The sequence below is a fragment of the Oenanthe melanoleuca genome, chromosome 4, assembly GCF_029582105.1.
Source record: "Oenanthe melanoleuca isolate GR-GAL-2019-014 chromosome 4, OMel1.0, whole genome shotgun sequence".
Lineage (NCBI taxonomy): Eukaryota > Metazoa > Chordata > Aves > Passeriformes > Muscicapidae > Oenanthe > Oenanthe melanoleuca.
In genome coordinates, this window is record NC_079337.1 from 41,634,235 (window position 1) to 41,647,858 (window position 13,624).

The 13,624-nt window shown below is 40.2% G+C and overlaps 1 protein-coding gene across 5 annotated transcripts in view; it reads right to left on the reverse strand.

Moving 5' to 3' along the window:
- MICU3 (mitochondrial calcium uptake family member 3) overlaps positions 1-13,016 on the reverse strand; it is a 50,570-nt gene extending 37,554 nt beyond the window's left edge. For 3 of the 5 annotated variants that reach the window (XM_056490072.1, XM_056490070.1, XM_056490069.1), the window contains exons 1-2: positions 12,702-13,015; positions 1,728-1,881 (exon numbers count right to left, since the gene is read on the reverse strand). In XM_056490072.1, the coding sequence (XP_056346047.1) occupies positions 1,728-1,881; positions 12,702-12,992 (445 nt within the window). In that variant the 5' untranslated portion in view covers positions 12,993-13,015. Of the gene's footprint in view, positions 1-1,727; positions 1,882-2,727; positions 2,957-12,701 lie in introns of those variants that run through there. The other 2 variants (XM_056490071.1, XM_056490073.1) reach the window with 2 other exon arrangements.
- Between the last annotated feature and the right edge of the window lie 608 nt (positions 13,017-13,624).

Here is a 13,624-nt window from a genome sequence, read left to right on the forward strand (position 1 = left end):
GTACTTTGAGAATGCTGCAGTTCAGAGGTTAAAATTACCATAGTCAGAGATGAGAACCTGGATGTAGTAATCTGTGGGTCATCTCTTTCAGCTATTACTTCCTATTTATCAGCCTTCTGTCCCCATGTCCCAGAAAATATGACCTGCACAGAACAAAGTGATCCACTTCTGCTTAGTTAAAATCCTTTAAAGTTATGTCAGTAATGCAATCTCTGATACCACGAAACCTAAAAGACACCCAGGTTAGTTTTGCTTTTGGTCTCAGAGGTGAACGGGATGAACAGAAAGGATTTTAACAGAAACAAGGTTTGCTACACTGAATTCAGAAGGATACCTGACTGTTCAAGTCCAGATCTCTTCTCCTATTCCATGAGAATGTCCTTATGAGCTTCATGATTTTTGGTTCGGCTTTGTTTTTAAAATCTGCATACTTGCTTTGTGAGAGGAAGAAGCAGAAACTTCATAAGCATGGAAAAATTTTGATAGCAAACCATATATATAGTGTGGTCTAGCCAAACTGTCATAAAACAGAGTTAAACCAAAATGTTTTAATGATGTCCAGTATATAAAGAATAAATGTTTCATGACCATACACAGTGAACTCCAACTCCACACTAATAAAAAAGGGAAGAATTGAAGGCCTGAGAAGAGGAAATAGATCAAAAGTGCTGATGTGTATTTGTATTAACTTGTGTGATAAGCAATCTGCTTCCTCTCTTTTAACTTTAAAAAAAAAAAAAAAAAGATTTGCTTTCTGGTAAGAGTTTCAAAGTTCTACAGGTTTTTACCATCTAAGCTCTATCTTCTGTCTTCACTTTTACAATGAGATTATATCTTTATTCAGAAGTTACAGAAGTTTTGATCACTGATGTGCCATGACTGAATTCCTTCCTCGTTTCATTACTGCTAAGAGAACAAAGGGGAAAAAACCAACATCTCCATGGAATTTTAAGCTTCCTCTGACTGCTTTAACACTGCTTTTGAATGTTCTCTATACTAGCTTTTTGGTGTAGAATGAATAAAAGAAAACCTAAGGTGAGTGATTATACATGTCACACCTGAGCAAAGAAGATACTCCCATTCCCCAGAACCTGTTTGCTGCTACCAATGCACTGCAAGCCTGAGGGCCAGGAAATCAAACTAGAGCAGAAAGGGATCACCTTACGATTCAGTCACTCTTTGATACTTAAAGCAAAGATTTTACAATAAATGACCTAAAGTTGATAGTTAATTTTTCATTAATTAACGCATAGTAACACTAACACTGGCAATGTTTAAGTGTAGAAAGTTGATCCCCTGGAGGACTAAACTCTCACTCAAAGCATGCTTAGAAAGCCATGATTTAGTTATATGTTCTACCTTAAGTCTTTCAGACAACACGTATGTTGCCTGCTTACAGAGAAACTATAGAGAAGAGGAAGCAACAGTTTAACAGCAATACAGGCCTGTTCAGAAAGAAACTGTGTCAATGCAAATGGCACAAAATAACTTGCCATCTTTCTTGACTGTTGAGCTGTTTGCAACCTTAAGACAAAAATGTTTAACTATCATACAGATGTTTACAATCCAGTAACTATCAGGTTTTTATGAATTTGGACACAAAATGCAGATGCAGTACCTTTTGACTACAATGAGAACCAGAAGTAGGAATCAAAAGCAAATGGGAAAATAACATGCACCACGGGTATTTTCCCTAGCAGTTTTAGCATTACAAAACTCCTGCTTACGTTTGGGTTCATCACTTGTAACAGCCTGGATGAAGTCATATGGAGTCATGTACAGCTGTCCTTCAAATTCCAGACTGGCAAACCTACGAAACCGTTGCTCCCGCGGAGTTGCATAAAGGTGTAAATCTTCAAGGTCTGATCTGTGCTCTGCAACCTTTAAAGACAGAAGGACGCAGTTTTAGTCTATGAAAAAGGTTCTGATTTACAATTCCCACATTCACCATAAAGGAAATGTATCTATGAAAGTGATAATTCATAAAGTCAAACACATCCAAGTATTTTTCTATGGTAAGAGCAGAAACTACAATTGGGATTTCCACTGCTATAATTTTCAATCTTCTACAACTTCAGCAACAACCTTTGTGTACTGAAATTGGTGGTACTACCCAACCTCAGAAGAAAAAATTCAAAAAAAGAGAATTCCAGCTCCTGAATCATAGAAGAAAAGGCAGCTTTAACTCAAGGAATTCATTACAACTTCAGCAGGCAGACTTTGAACAACTCTACAAAAAGTATTTCAGTTTTCAGAAGAGAACAGAGTAATACTTTTTCTATATTGCTTCTTAATATAGAGTGCAGCTGTTGACAATAATAGGTCTCCATAATATACTGCAGTGTAAAGCTACCATATCTGGGGAAACTGAAGAGAAGAGAATAATTATAATTCCAGAGTTACAAAGTATAATATAGCATTAAGTTCACGTATCACAAGAGTCTATGTCAGGAGTTTCTGGTACATTTCCCATCCAGCTGATTTAAGTGTAAACTCGACAGCACAAAACTGTAAATGTTCTAAATTCTCACATCTTTCTGATGCACTGCTAAATCTTTAATAGAAAATATGCTACTACTATCTGAAAACTCTATTATATCTGAAAACTAGGAGATTTGTAGAAAAGAAACAGCAAAGATGAATGTGTCAAGAAGTGGTCAAATACTTTCTATTTAGAAAAAAAAAAAAAAAGAAGGCATTTTATAGGGGAGTCTTACTACTTAATACCTTATCTAAGACATTTTAGCCAGCCTTCAATAAGGACAAAAGACTATTGACTGTGTATTTCTCTTTCTGGACTGTCTCTAGTACTTTCAAAATCATTGTTCCATGTGTGAAAACGTTCTGTTTCAACAGACGAACCTGTCATAGAAAGTAAGATTAAGAGAAATGTTGATACAATAATTTAATTTTCAGTAGACTGCTCTACAAATATTCTGCACTTCTGCTTGAGAAGCAGCTCTAAACCAGGCCTTAGTGTTTTTTATTTTCAAATGATTACCAAATTAAATGTGGGGAGAAAAAAAGCCAGCCTAACAGCCAGACCTACAAGTCATCTTAAAATGACAGAAAGAAGCTGAATTCTTTTCTAACATACTCACATGCAATACAAAATATTTCTGTCCCATCTCACTGTTTGAGTATTTTGGTCTTACTGATCCTTCAGTTATCCAATGGCATTCAAGCTATGCCTTCACATGGGAAGTACACAACTCAGTTGTTTTGATAGAACTTGTAGTGACACAATTGATAATTCCTGTATTTGAAGTTTAGTCATCTATCTCTTTTTTTGATATGTGTGTTATCACTATTACAAACATGCTCGTGAATACAGTCAGGTTGTAAACACATGTAATAAAACAGTATTTCTGCAAAGTCAGTCTTCAGAAAAGAAACAGCTTCAAGGCCATATTACACACACTATGTATAATAAATTGTTATCAGTCATAATCAATCATACACAGTCACAGAAATCTGTAGATAATGTATCTCTCAAATCTCATTTTAGTTTTGATCACTGTCAGTATTAATAGAACATGTTGAGATTCTTTGGTCTCAAGAAATTCTCACTGTCTCAGGTACCACTGCTTAGTATTTTGCTTGAGATGCTCAGAAAAATGTTTGCTAAATTCTCAGACACATATTTCAACATTATCTTAAGGACTCTATGCTAATACAAGTATAAAATAACATGCTGAAACATGGAATTTTAAAGACACATTTAAAATGTACATGCCAGTACTTAGGTCTGCAAAGCCTAAATTTCTGATTCATTTTTCAATCTCGTTTCCCTCTGACTATGTAGCAATCCCAATATTTCATGCTCTGGCTCAGTCATTGTAACCTGATATGAATACAGCCTGCCCCCGTAAAGAGGAGTACCTCCCCAAAGGCCCAATATCTGCATGACCTTGCTCTGGTGCTTTATGTTCATTTTTCCAAGTGTCAAATTGCATAAGGGAACTGGTCTGACTGAGAACTTTTCTTTTGTGCTGTTATTTTTAATACCAGATAGATGCCTGGATCTACCCCATGAAAAGAGTTATTTGTTTCAAAACCTAGGTCATAGGAGCTTACAGATTATGAAAAAAAAGTAATACCACCTGTTCCAGCAACAAGCTCCACCTACTTCAAGTAAAGGAAAACTGTGAGCTTAAGCATTATTTTATTCCAAGGAGTGAAGACACCACTTTATTTTGAACTTGGTGGTTTTATCTGAAAGAATCAGAACAACTTATTTCTGCTATTGATCCAACACGAATTTAAATAAATGTAACCAAGGCTTAAGACGTATTGCATCACTGGATCCATTCACTAAATGTCCAAATAAAAGCAAAGTTTGGCTGCAAGAGACTCCAGGCACACAATTAGCAAACTGACAAATAAAACTTTCTTTAGAAATAGTATTATTTTTTATCCAAATTTCTTCTCAGAGCTTTACTGCTTCTATTACTTCTATTACTGCTTCCATTATTCTGTTAATAATTAATGTATCATACAGAACATTTTCTCTTGTAAAAGCCATAATTACTGGGAAGTAACAAATATTCTAATTAAAAACCAGGACATTCTAAAGTATTTTAGAATTTGCACTTCTTCGAGCATTCATTTAAGAAATTCATCTCAACACATAACAATGAAACATCATCTGTTTTCCTCAACATCTGCAAATGATAATGCAGTGAGGCAAGTGTGAAAATCTTAGTGATGTCAATTGCTCTTCATTGATTTGTTTCATATTTATGCCCATCTTGGGCAATCCTACTGTAGTAACAGACACAACAGGCACATCTCCAGTGAGGAAAGGCTGAGAGAGTTAGAATTGTTCAGCTAGAAGGATTCCAGGGAGACCTTAAGAGCATCCTACCAGGATCTACAGGGGGTCTGGAAGAGAGCTGGAGAGGGACTTCTTACATGGGCACGTAGAGATGGGACAAGGGGGAATGGCTTTATACTGAAAGAGGGTAGAATAAGATTAGATACTAGGAAGAAATTCTTTACTGTGAAGAAAAGAATGGTGGTCAGACTCTGGCACAGGTTGCCCAGAGGAGTTGTGGATGCCCTCAAGTGTTCCAGGCCAGGTTGGATGGGGCTCTGAGAAATCTGGTCTAGTGAAAAGTGTCCCTGTCCATGGCCGGGGTATTGGGAACTAGATGATCTTTAAAGTCCCTTCCAAACCATTCTATGACTCTGCGAACAAGACACAGAAAGTAGATGTTGAATACCTCAGGGAAGGTACAGCTGGTGAAGGAGTGAACAGGATTCACTAGGTTTCCAATTTCTATTTGAAGTTTCAAGAGCTTATCCAGACTAAATCTCTGTGATTAGCAAATATTTTCAAAAACTTTCATGAAAGCACATTTTTCTGACAAACAAATGGAGGTAGATTTTTTTATGCTACACATTTACCAATCCTCTTGGTGATCATGCTTACTAATTACTATGATCTTGCATCATGTTACAGTTCTCTTTTAAAAAACAGACACACCCATTTCCATCACACAGACTCACAAATCTCCTAATAGCAGTTTTACCTAAATTTTAGGTATAGCTAATTATCTCTGGTTTACCTGCACATGTACACTGACCTGCTTTGCTATTAGAAATATAAGGGGAAAAAGTCCACAGCTGAAACCAAGAATCTAGCTGGTAGACAAACTCTCCATCCTTTCAACTTCACAACTCAAGAAGAAAACAAAAAGAGGCAAGTTTGAAGCTCATAAGAACTCATAACAGTATATTCTCTTTTCCTTATTCTCGAAAAATTTTAAGTTGTTATCAAACAGTTGTAATCCAACAACTTATGGTTATCATCCTTCTGCCCTTCCTTCCTCAAACTCTGGCACCTTGTTGTTCCACATTTCACCCCATCCTCCTGTGCAGAAGGACTGCAGAGAGAACACAGCACCTCTTTTGGGTGTTTATATTAGCTGAAGAGAAAAAAATTATCTTGGCCTATTTTCCTGCTGTTCTCTAACACAGAACTGTGTTTACACATACCCAATTCCCCCATGGAGGGTATTTCAAAGCCCTGTTAAAAATAGATTAAATAGATGCAACACTTATATACAAACCACACTCAGGCAAAGGAAACAGAGGGAAAAAAATTTTATTGAAACAAGTTAAGTAAAAATTAAAATGAAGACCAAAGTGTAGTTTTGCATGGAACTTTCTGAAGGGAGAGTTATTGTTCTTTGATTGGGTGTGCTGCCATCAGTCTAGGCCACAAATATATTTACAAATAACCTAAAATATCTGGGAAAGGCCTCAAGAGTTTAGAATTTATTATACAAATGAAAATATGATGATAATGCTTTCTCATTAACATGTTTCAATGATTTTATATAATTACTAAAAACTCTTTTCTGCAAGTATTGTATTTAAAGAGGGCCACCTGAAGCCCTACTTATTGTAATAATACCACCACATGTAAGAAAGCAGTTGTCCTTTAGATGAGGGTATTTGTTATGGACAATTGACATTTTTAAGCCAATCGACTTTGAAAGCTTTCCTTACAGAACCTCTTCAGAGTGACATTCCTCAGTATTTTCTCCCTCTATTCACAGCAAAACCGTGAGTGAAGAAAATACAGACTTTTTATCAAGCAAATTCAGCATTCAAAACCCATTCCCATTTTGGGTTCATCTTCCATGTACTGTGTCTATCAACGGAGACAAGTCAAAATGCCCTGAAAATCTGGTGTTCTCACCAAAGGTCTCCATATACTCCTTGAAGTTCCTTGAAGCACGGGCTAATGTCTATTTCTGGTCCCATGTCCCATGTTCATTTTCCTGGCTGTCCTACCTCAGAAACTTATTCTTTCAGAATCTGGCATAAACATGAATTGACTTGTATGGCCTTTCAGTGAAATCCCTGCAATAACTTTACATTGTCACAACACAATGCAAGGCCCAATACAGGGCACAAGCCCACAGTGACAATGAAATAGCTAAAATTTTGCAGTAGTTATGAAATGAAACTACATGAAAATATTAAAAAATGGCAATGATATGGCCCAAATTCACTGGGAGTAAAGTGCACAAGATAAAGCAGTACCTCATTACTCTTTTTATTAAAAAAACACAAAAGGAATGTTGTCAAGTATGAATCTTGTGTAACATTAGTAATAATTCAGTTTTATTCTGTGACAAAATATCTATTTTTCTCATAAAGATAAGCTTAAATACTAGATATAGGATTTTTGGAAATTTAAAATTTGATGCCTACAAGCTCCACAGAAGTAATCTACGAGAATCCACTGTTGAAACCCAGAATAATACTCCAATTCCCGGATTCTGAGAATATCCACAAAAAATGCAAAATGTTTTACAGAACAGATAATTAAAAATATACATTCTGTGTGTGCATGAGAGGCAAAAAGCTCCAGCAGTATCACATAAAATCTCACAACTTTATTCCAAGTCAAATCAGTGTTCTCTTGCTTTTTCCAACTGAGATAAAGGCGAGTCTATTTTAGCTACAGAAGCCAACATTTACTACTAAAGATACATTTTGCTTGCAGTCAAAAATATGTTTGCTACAGTAGTTTAATCTTTAATTTATTTCAAGTGAGTACCTTTCTTTGAATTTTTGTTTGCAAAGTAATCTGTCTTCCATCGATGAGAATCTGTGCAAATTATTAAAATACAAAGGTTTTCAAAGCAACCCTGTTCCTAACTTCCTTCGTTTATATTTGACTTCAGGCTTATTTAATATGCTCCCATGTAGATAAAAGTAGCACAATTCTGTTTTCATGCTGGGTGGCCAAAAGGTTAACCGTCAGGTTCCCAGTGTGGGAAAATCCCAAAGTAGACAAAATTGTTTTGATGCTTACTGAAGTTTTATTTCTAGCAGACTACTAAGACATAGTACAGCCAACAATTCTGTTAGCTGATCCCGCTTCACTGAGATAAGGACATTATTATATTAAAAGTATTTACAAGCATAGGAAGCTGGAATGTGTCTAAAATTTTGTAAAAAGGGCCAAATTCAGATATAACTCTGTTACAGGAAATACTCTGGGTAACAATGTAACTAATATATCAGTCCTTCTTGCATTAGTGTCACAGGGGACCAACTTCATCTTCAGGAGTTCTTCAAGAACCCTTAGCCAGTATATCCAGCTCCACATATTCATATAATTCACCATTTTAATAAGTTTTACTGATGACACTGAACTTCTGGAAGTAAGGAACTAGAAGACAAATATTAACTCCTCTGAGGAACTCTGTCACTGTCAAAATAACAGTTCTTTCAAATAGATTCTTGCTCTGCATAACCATCTCCTATACTTTAAAGGAGCTATCTGCTAACAGAGCCCTCCCAGCCTTCACCAAAACCTTCAGACACAAAACTAGCAGCTCTGAGCGCAGAATTTTACTTTGGTTCTGATATGTTCTGTGGCAGCACTCCTGGAATTAAAAAATGACAGTTTATTATAATGTCCAAGATCTCACTCCAAGTAATCATATAAAAAGCCCTTAGGTCCAGAGTTATTCCCAGAAAAGTATCTGGAAAAAGGTAATCCTGGTAGGGAGCTTAGCTTCACTCTGCTTCTGCAACACCTCTTTTGCACTGATCCCATGATCTTTGATCAAATAGCCTGCCACACCACAGACGCTTTGCTGGTGATACATTTCAGAGCTTGACTTTTGGCAAACAGGATTTTCTTACTCATCTGTACATAAACTCAAAAATCTGTTGCTCATCAGGTTTCATCCTGTAATAATTTCATAGCATGCGGAGACAGATATGCAGACCATTTTGACATATTACTTCTTTACAAGTCTCCAATACATTTTTTTCTCCAGTTAGCCTCAAATCATGTGCCTCATCTCTGAACTGGCTAACAAGGTGTCCCATCAACATCTGTGTAATCATCATTATTAGACCTGAAATCTAAAATCCCTTTTAAAATTTCGTGGCTCATAAATCCTAGGAGACAGTAGTAGGACAGAGCAACCAACTATCAAGATATGCATGATACCTTTATATACTTAAATACTCTGTCACTACTGCCAAGCATTATCTCAACTCAGTGACAGAATCTGAAGAAAAGTAAGTTATAGGAATACTAACTGGGACGAGGACAACTCTCAAAATACTTTCATAGGCCATATGAACATCATCTGGAAGCAGGTGCCCTGCCAGAAAAAAAAACCCAAAATGTAAACTAGGTTAACAACTGTTTTTTAATGTTTGGGGGTATCAGAAAACTATTCTGCTGTCCACTGGACCTGCCTGGATGAAACAAGAAGGTCACTTATTTTACACTTTTACAAAAATTCATCCGAAGAAGTAAAAAAGACATACAGGAGTTCAGTATCAGGTATCATACTGATTTTGGCTGGGGTAGTTAACTTCCTTTACAGCAGTCAGTATGGTGCTACATTTTGGATTTGTGACCAGAAGTTGCTAACAGAGAGATGTTTCAGCTGTTGCTGAGCAGTGCTGGCACAGTGTCATGGCTCATCCTGCTTCTCACATTGTCCCACCACCGAGTCGTTGGGAGGTGCACAAGAAGCTGGAAGGGGACACAGCTGGGACAGCTGACCCAACTTAGCAAAGGGAGATTCCTACCATACAATAATTGTGCAGGCTAAAAAAAGCTTTGGGAAAGACAGAGGAAATGGACACACACACATTCAGTGCATTTGTCTTCCCGAGTCTCCGTTACATGTAATGGAACCCTGTCTGCTTGGGGATGGCTGAACACCTGCCTGCCCATTGGAAGAAGCGAATCAATTTGTTTTGCTTTATTTGCATGGCCTATTTTCCTTTGCTTGTGTGACCTTTACTCTGCTCATTAAACTGTCTCTATCTCAACCCACAAGTTTCCTCACTTTTACACTACCAAGCCTCTTTCCCATCCCATTACTAGAAAAGGAGGGAGTGGCTGTGTGGTATCGTGTGGTGCCTTCTGGCCAAGTTTAACCACAATGCTACAGGTGAGACAGCCATAACTACCCTGAATACTTTACACTGTGATACTGGTTTCACTTATAAACTCATATGCATTAACCTTTAAAAATTAAATCATCCATTGCCAGTGAACACTTGAGAATGGATTTTTTTAAAAACTTAACACAAAATCAATGGGAGAAGATAGATTTCCACCCCCCCCAGAACATTTACAAAAATGTTAAGATTCTCTGTGAACTCTATGTTTATACAAATCCATATATTAGGGCTATCTACATCTTAAAGGAAAGGATTTCAAATTTTGCAAGGGTCAGTCCCTTTACTGTCTACACAGGGTCTTTTTTAGTGGTTATTCTGTCCCCAAGGGGTGATGCAAGAAACATTCCGTGTAATTGCTTCTACCAGCTGCTGCAGACTGACAGCAGAGACAGCACTTCCTGCTTCTAATGATCTAAGTAAATAGCATTTGGGAAAAGCATGCTGCTAGAGGAATGATTAAGGAAGAAACAAGCAAATGAAAATATTAGGATGAAGCAGAAGAGTGTGGCTTGGATGAAGGCAGGAAAAAGAAAAGCTGTAGCATAATTTGCTTTGGTGGAATGAAAAGCAGTGTGAAATTGGAAATGAAATGGGGAACTAGGGAAATGAGAAAGTGGGGTAAGGATAAACCTAGAAAACTCCAGAAAACAGTGCCAGACTTTATGCATCAGAAATAAAGAAAGAAACAACCAAAAGCAGCTGGAGAGGATTCCAAGATAACTGAGCCTCATCATTCTTTGTTGGTCAGTACCTGATAAAACTGTAAAAATATTCTAGCAAAACATCCCGCACAGTTCCATCAAACTCATCTATACAGAAGCTGCAGGTTGTCCTTCTCCAGTGATTACTCTAAACACACTCTGCAGTAGATCCAAGAGTTCCAATCTTAATCCTAGTAAGACTGACACTTTTATGAATTTTTATGACAGAATTTTCTACTTTCAGACTTATCAGACTTTTTAAACTGTTACACACCATTAGAGTTGAAAGCTCAGCACTCAAAATCAGGAATTAAAAAAGTTGCCACTCAGGCAACACTAATTCAGCCTCCTAACAAAGGATGTTACAATACAATACCATTGCAGAATAGCATGAATACTACTCAACACAATATGAACATAATATTTGCATCCCTTTTTCCATCTCTGGAGATGTTTTAGAAATCTGTAGTGAAAGAGCTGGTGCTCATCACAGGTCTAGAGGGCAATTATAAATGGATCAGAGATAGAGCTCATGGTAGTTCACTGTCTAGATTCACCTTCAAATTATGGTCTTTCCCTACAAGCCACTCTGTGGAACAAGAGTCAATAATAAAAAAACACAGGAACCCACTACCTCAGATCAAAAATTCTACAGCTATTTGATCCTCATTTTTAGGGGACTTTAATTGAAAGGGTATTTTTTCAGGAATCCAAAGCAGACAAACATGCAATTGGAAATCAATTAGATCAATCATTCAAAAATAAGAACCTGCAACATAAAAGCAGGATTCTCAGATGTCAGTCTGGATTTAGCCCACACAATCTGAGTGGACATATTTCAAGGTAATCTTTCAAATTTTCTGCTAGGCAAACAGAAAACCAAATTAATTAGAGCCCTCTTCCATACAGAAACAAGGTGCTTCGAGACAGTGTTTGTCTTCAAAAAATAAGTATACATAGGTATTACATTTTAGAATTTTTAGTTTTACATTAAGTAAAATATAAACATAGTTCTTAATTTTCAACCTCAATGTCTTTATAGTGATATGGGTGAAAATTCATAATCATACATCCAAGTAAATTCATCGAATTTTCAAAGGTACAGCTGAAATACTTCCCTTTAAAGAAAACTGACCACTAAGACTGGCTAAGCTAAACAATGTATAATTCTGACAAATCAAAACATTGTGAAAAACTGTAACAGTTTGCCTTCTGTCCTCTGTGCCACAGTAACACACTCCAGACACAAGACCATGAATAATCAAAAATACCAGATTCAATTTCCCTTTGTTTAGGATGCCACCAACAGAATCTGCCTTTCAGCAAAAGGGGGACCAACATTCATACTTCGGCACAAGGCCTCCACTGCAAAAATGTAGATCCTGCTCTCAAAGACAGTATAAATAAACCCAGTATAGAGAAAGCAGGCCATTTGCACCACTGACTTCCAGTCTTAGCAGATGCCACTCTGACAAACTGCCTAATCACAGCTCTTGACATTTTTAAATGAAAAAGACCCCAACCCTATGATTACCATATGTTACACAGGTTAACATGAAGTGCTTGTTGTTACTCATGGTTACCCAACCGGTGTTTTTGCTGAGCTAATCCAACTGAACCGTTATTTGTGACAATGCTGGCACTTAGTGTAAACCTTTTACTCTACAGGAAATTTTGTATTAGAAAGGTAATTGTCCTAACTACAAACCAAACTCAGGGTTTGCACTGCCAGGAGCTGTTCCATTTGCAAACCAGCGTTTCCCATTAAGGAAAGACTCGGCTGGGGCAGCACCGGAGGCGCAACGCGGGGCTGGCGCTGCGCGGCGCAGCCAAGGCGCGCCCGGGCCGCGGCCGCGCTGCGGTGACAGCCCGGCTGTCCCGGCGGTGACAGCCCGTCTGTCCCGGTGACAGCCCGTCTGTCCCGGCGGCGACAGCTCCCGCCGCGGCCCTGCCCCGCCGCCCGGCCCGGGCTGCCCCACGCGGGGTCACCTCTGCGCCACAGCGCGGGGAGCCGCCGGAGAGCCCTGCGCACACACCTACCGTCACCGGCTCCTTGGCAGCGGCCGCCACGGGGATGGGGAGCAGCGCCCGCGCCCCGCCCGGCTCGGCGGCTGCCGGCTCCCGGGAGGGCTCTCGCCGCCGCTCGGACAGCCGGTACCCCGCGAAGCCGGCGAGAGCCGCCCCCGCCGCCGCCCAGCCCAGCTCCCGCCGCCAGCGCCGCGGCCCCGCCGGGCCGGCCCCGCCGCCGCCCCACAGCCGCCGGGCCGGCGGAGCGCCGGGCGCGGGCCCCAGGCGGCGGCGCCAGCGCAGCAGCGAGCGCAGGGCGGCCATAGCCCCGCTCCGCCCCAGCGCCCGCCGCACCGAGCCCCCGGTGCCGCAGAAGCCTCGCGAGAAGCGGGGCGGGGGTGGGGAACCGAGCGGGCCTGCAGTCTCCGCCCCGCTCCGCCGCCGGGCCGCCCTCGGGCGCTGCTCCCCGCCCGGCTCCCGGGGCAGGCGGCGGCAGGCGGGGCCGCGGGCCGGGCCGGGCCAGCGGCGGGCGCGGCCAAGACAGCGGGGTACGAGGGGGCCGGACCAAACACGGGCCTGGATCCGCGCAGTTTGAGCCGAGCCCCCGGCAGGGTGAGGTGTGGGAGCTGCCGGGAGCGGGGCAGAGCGGCCGCTCAGCATCGTGCCCCAGGGCCTCACCGCAGCGCTCCGGGGCCTTGCTCCCGGGACAGTGTGCCGCACCATGCCGCGATGTGTCCTTGCCGTGTCAACAGCCTCTCTGATAAATACTCTTGGTGACAGGTAGCTTCCTTAGCATAACCAAGAACTAGTTAAAGACCAGCTGAGAAAGTTGAGCATGGTCTTTTGTTTCTGTCCCTACTTGATGCTGATGGGCAATAAATCTTGTCAGGCATTACATGTTAGAGCATTCTTCCATGGTACAACCTGCATCACCACCTATATTACCTTGAAAGTTT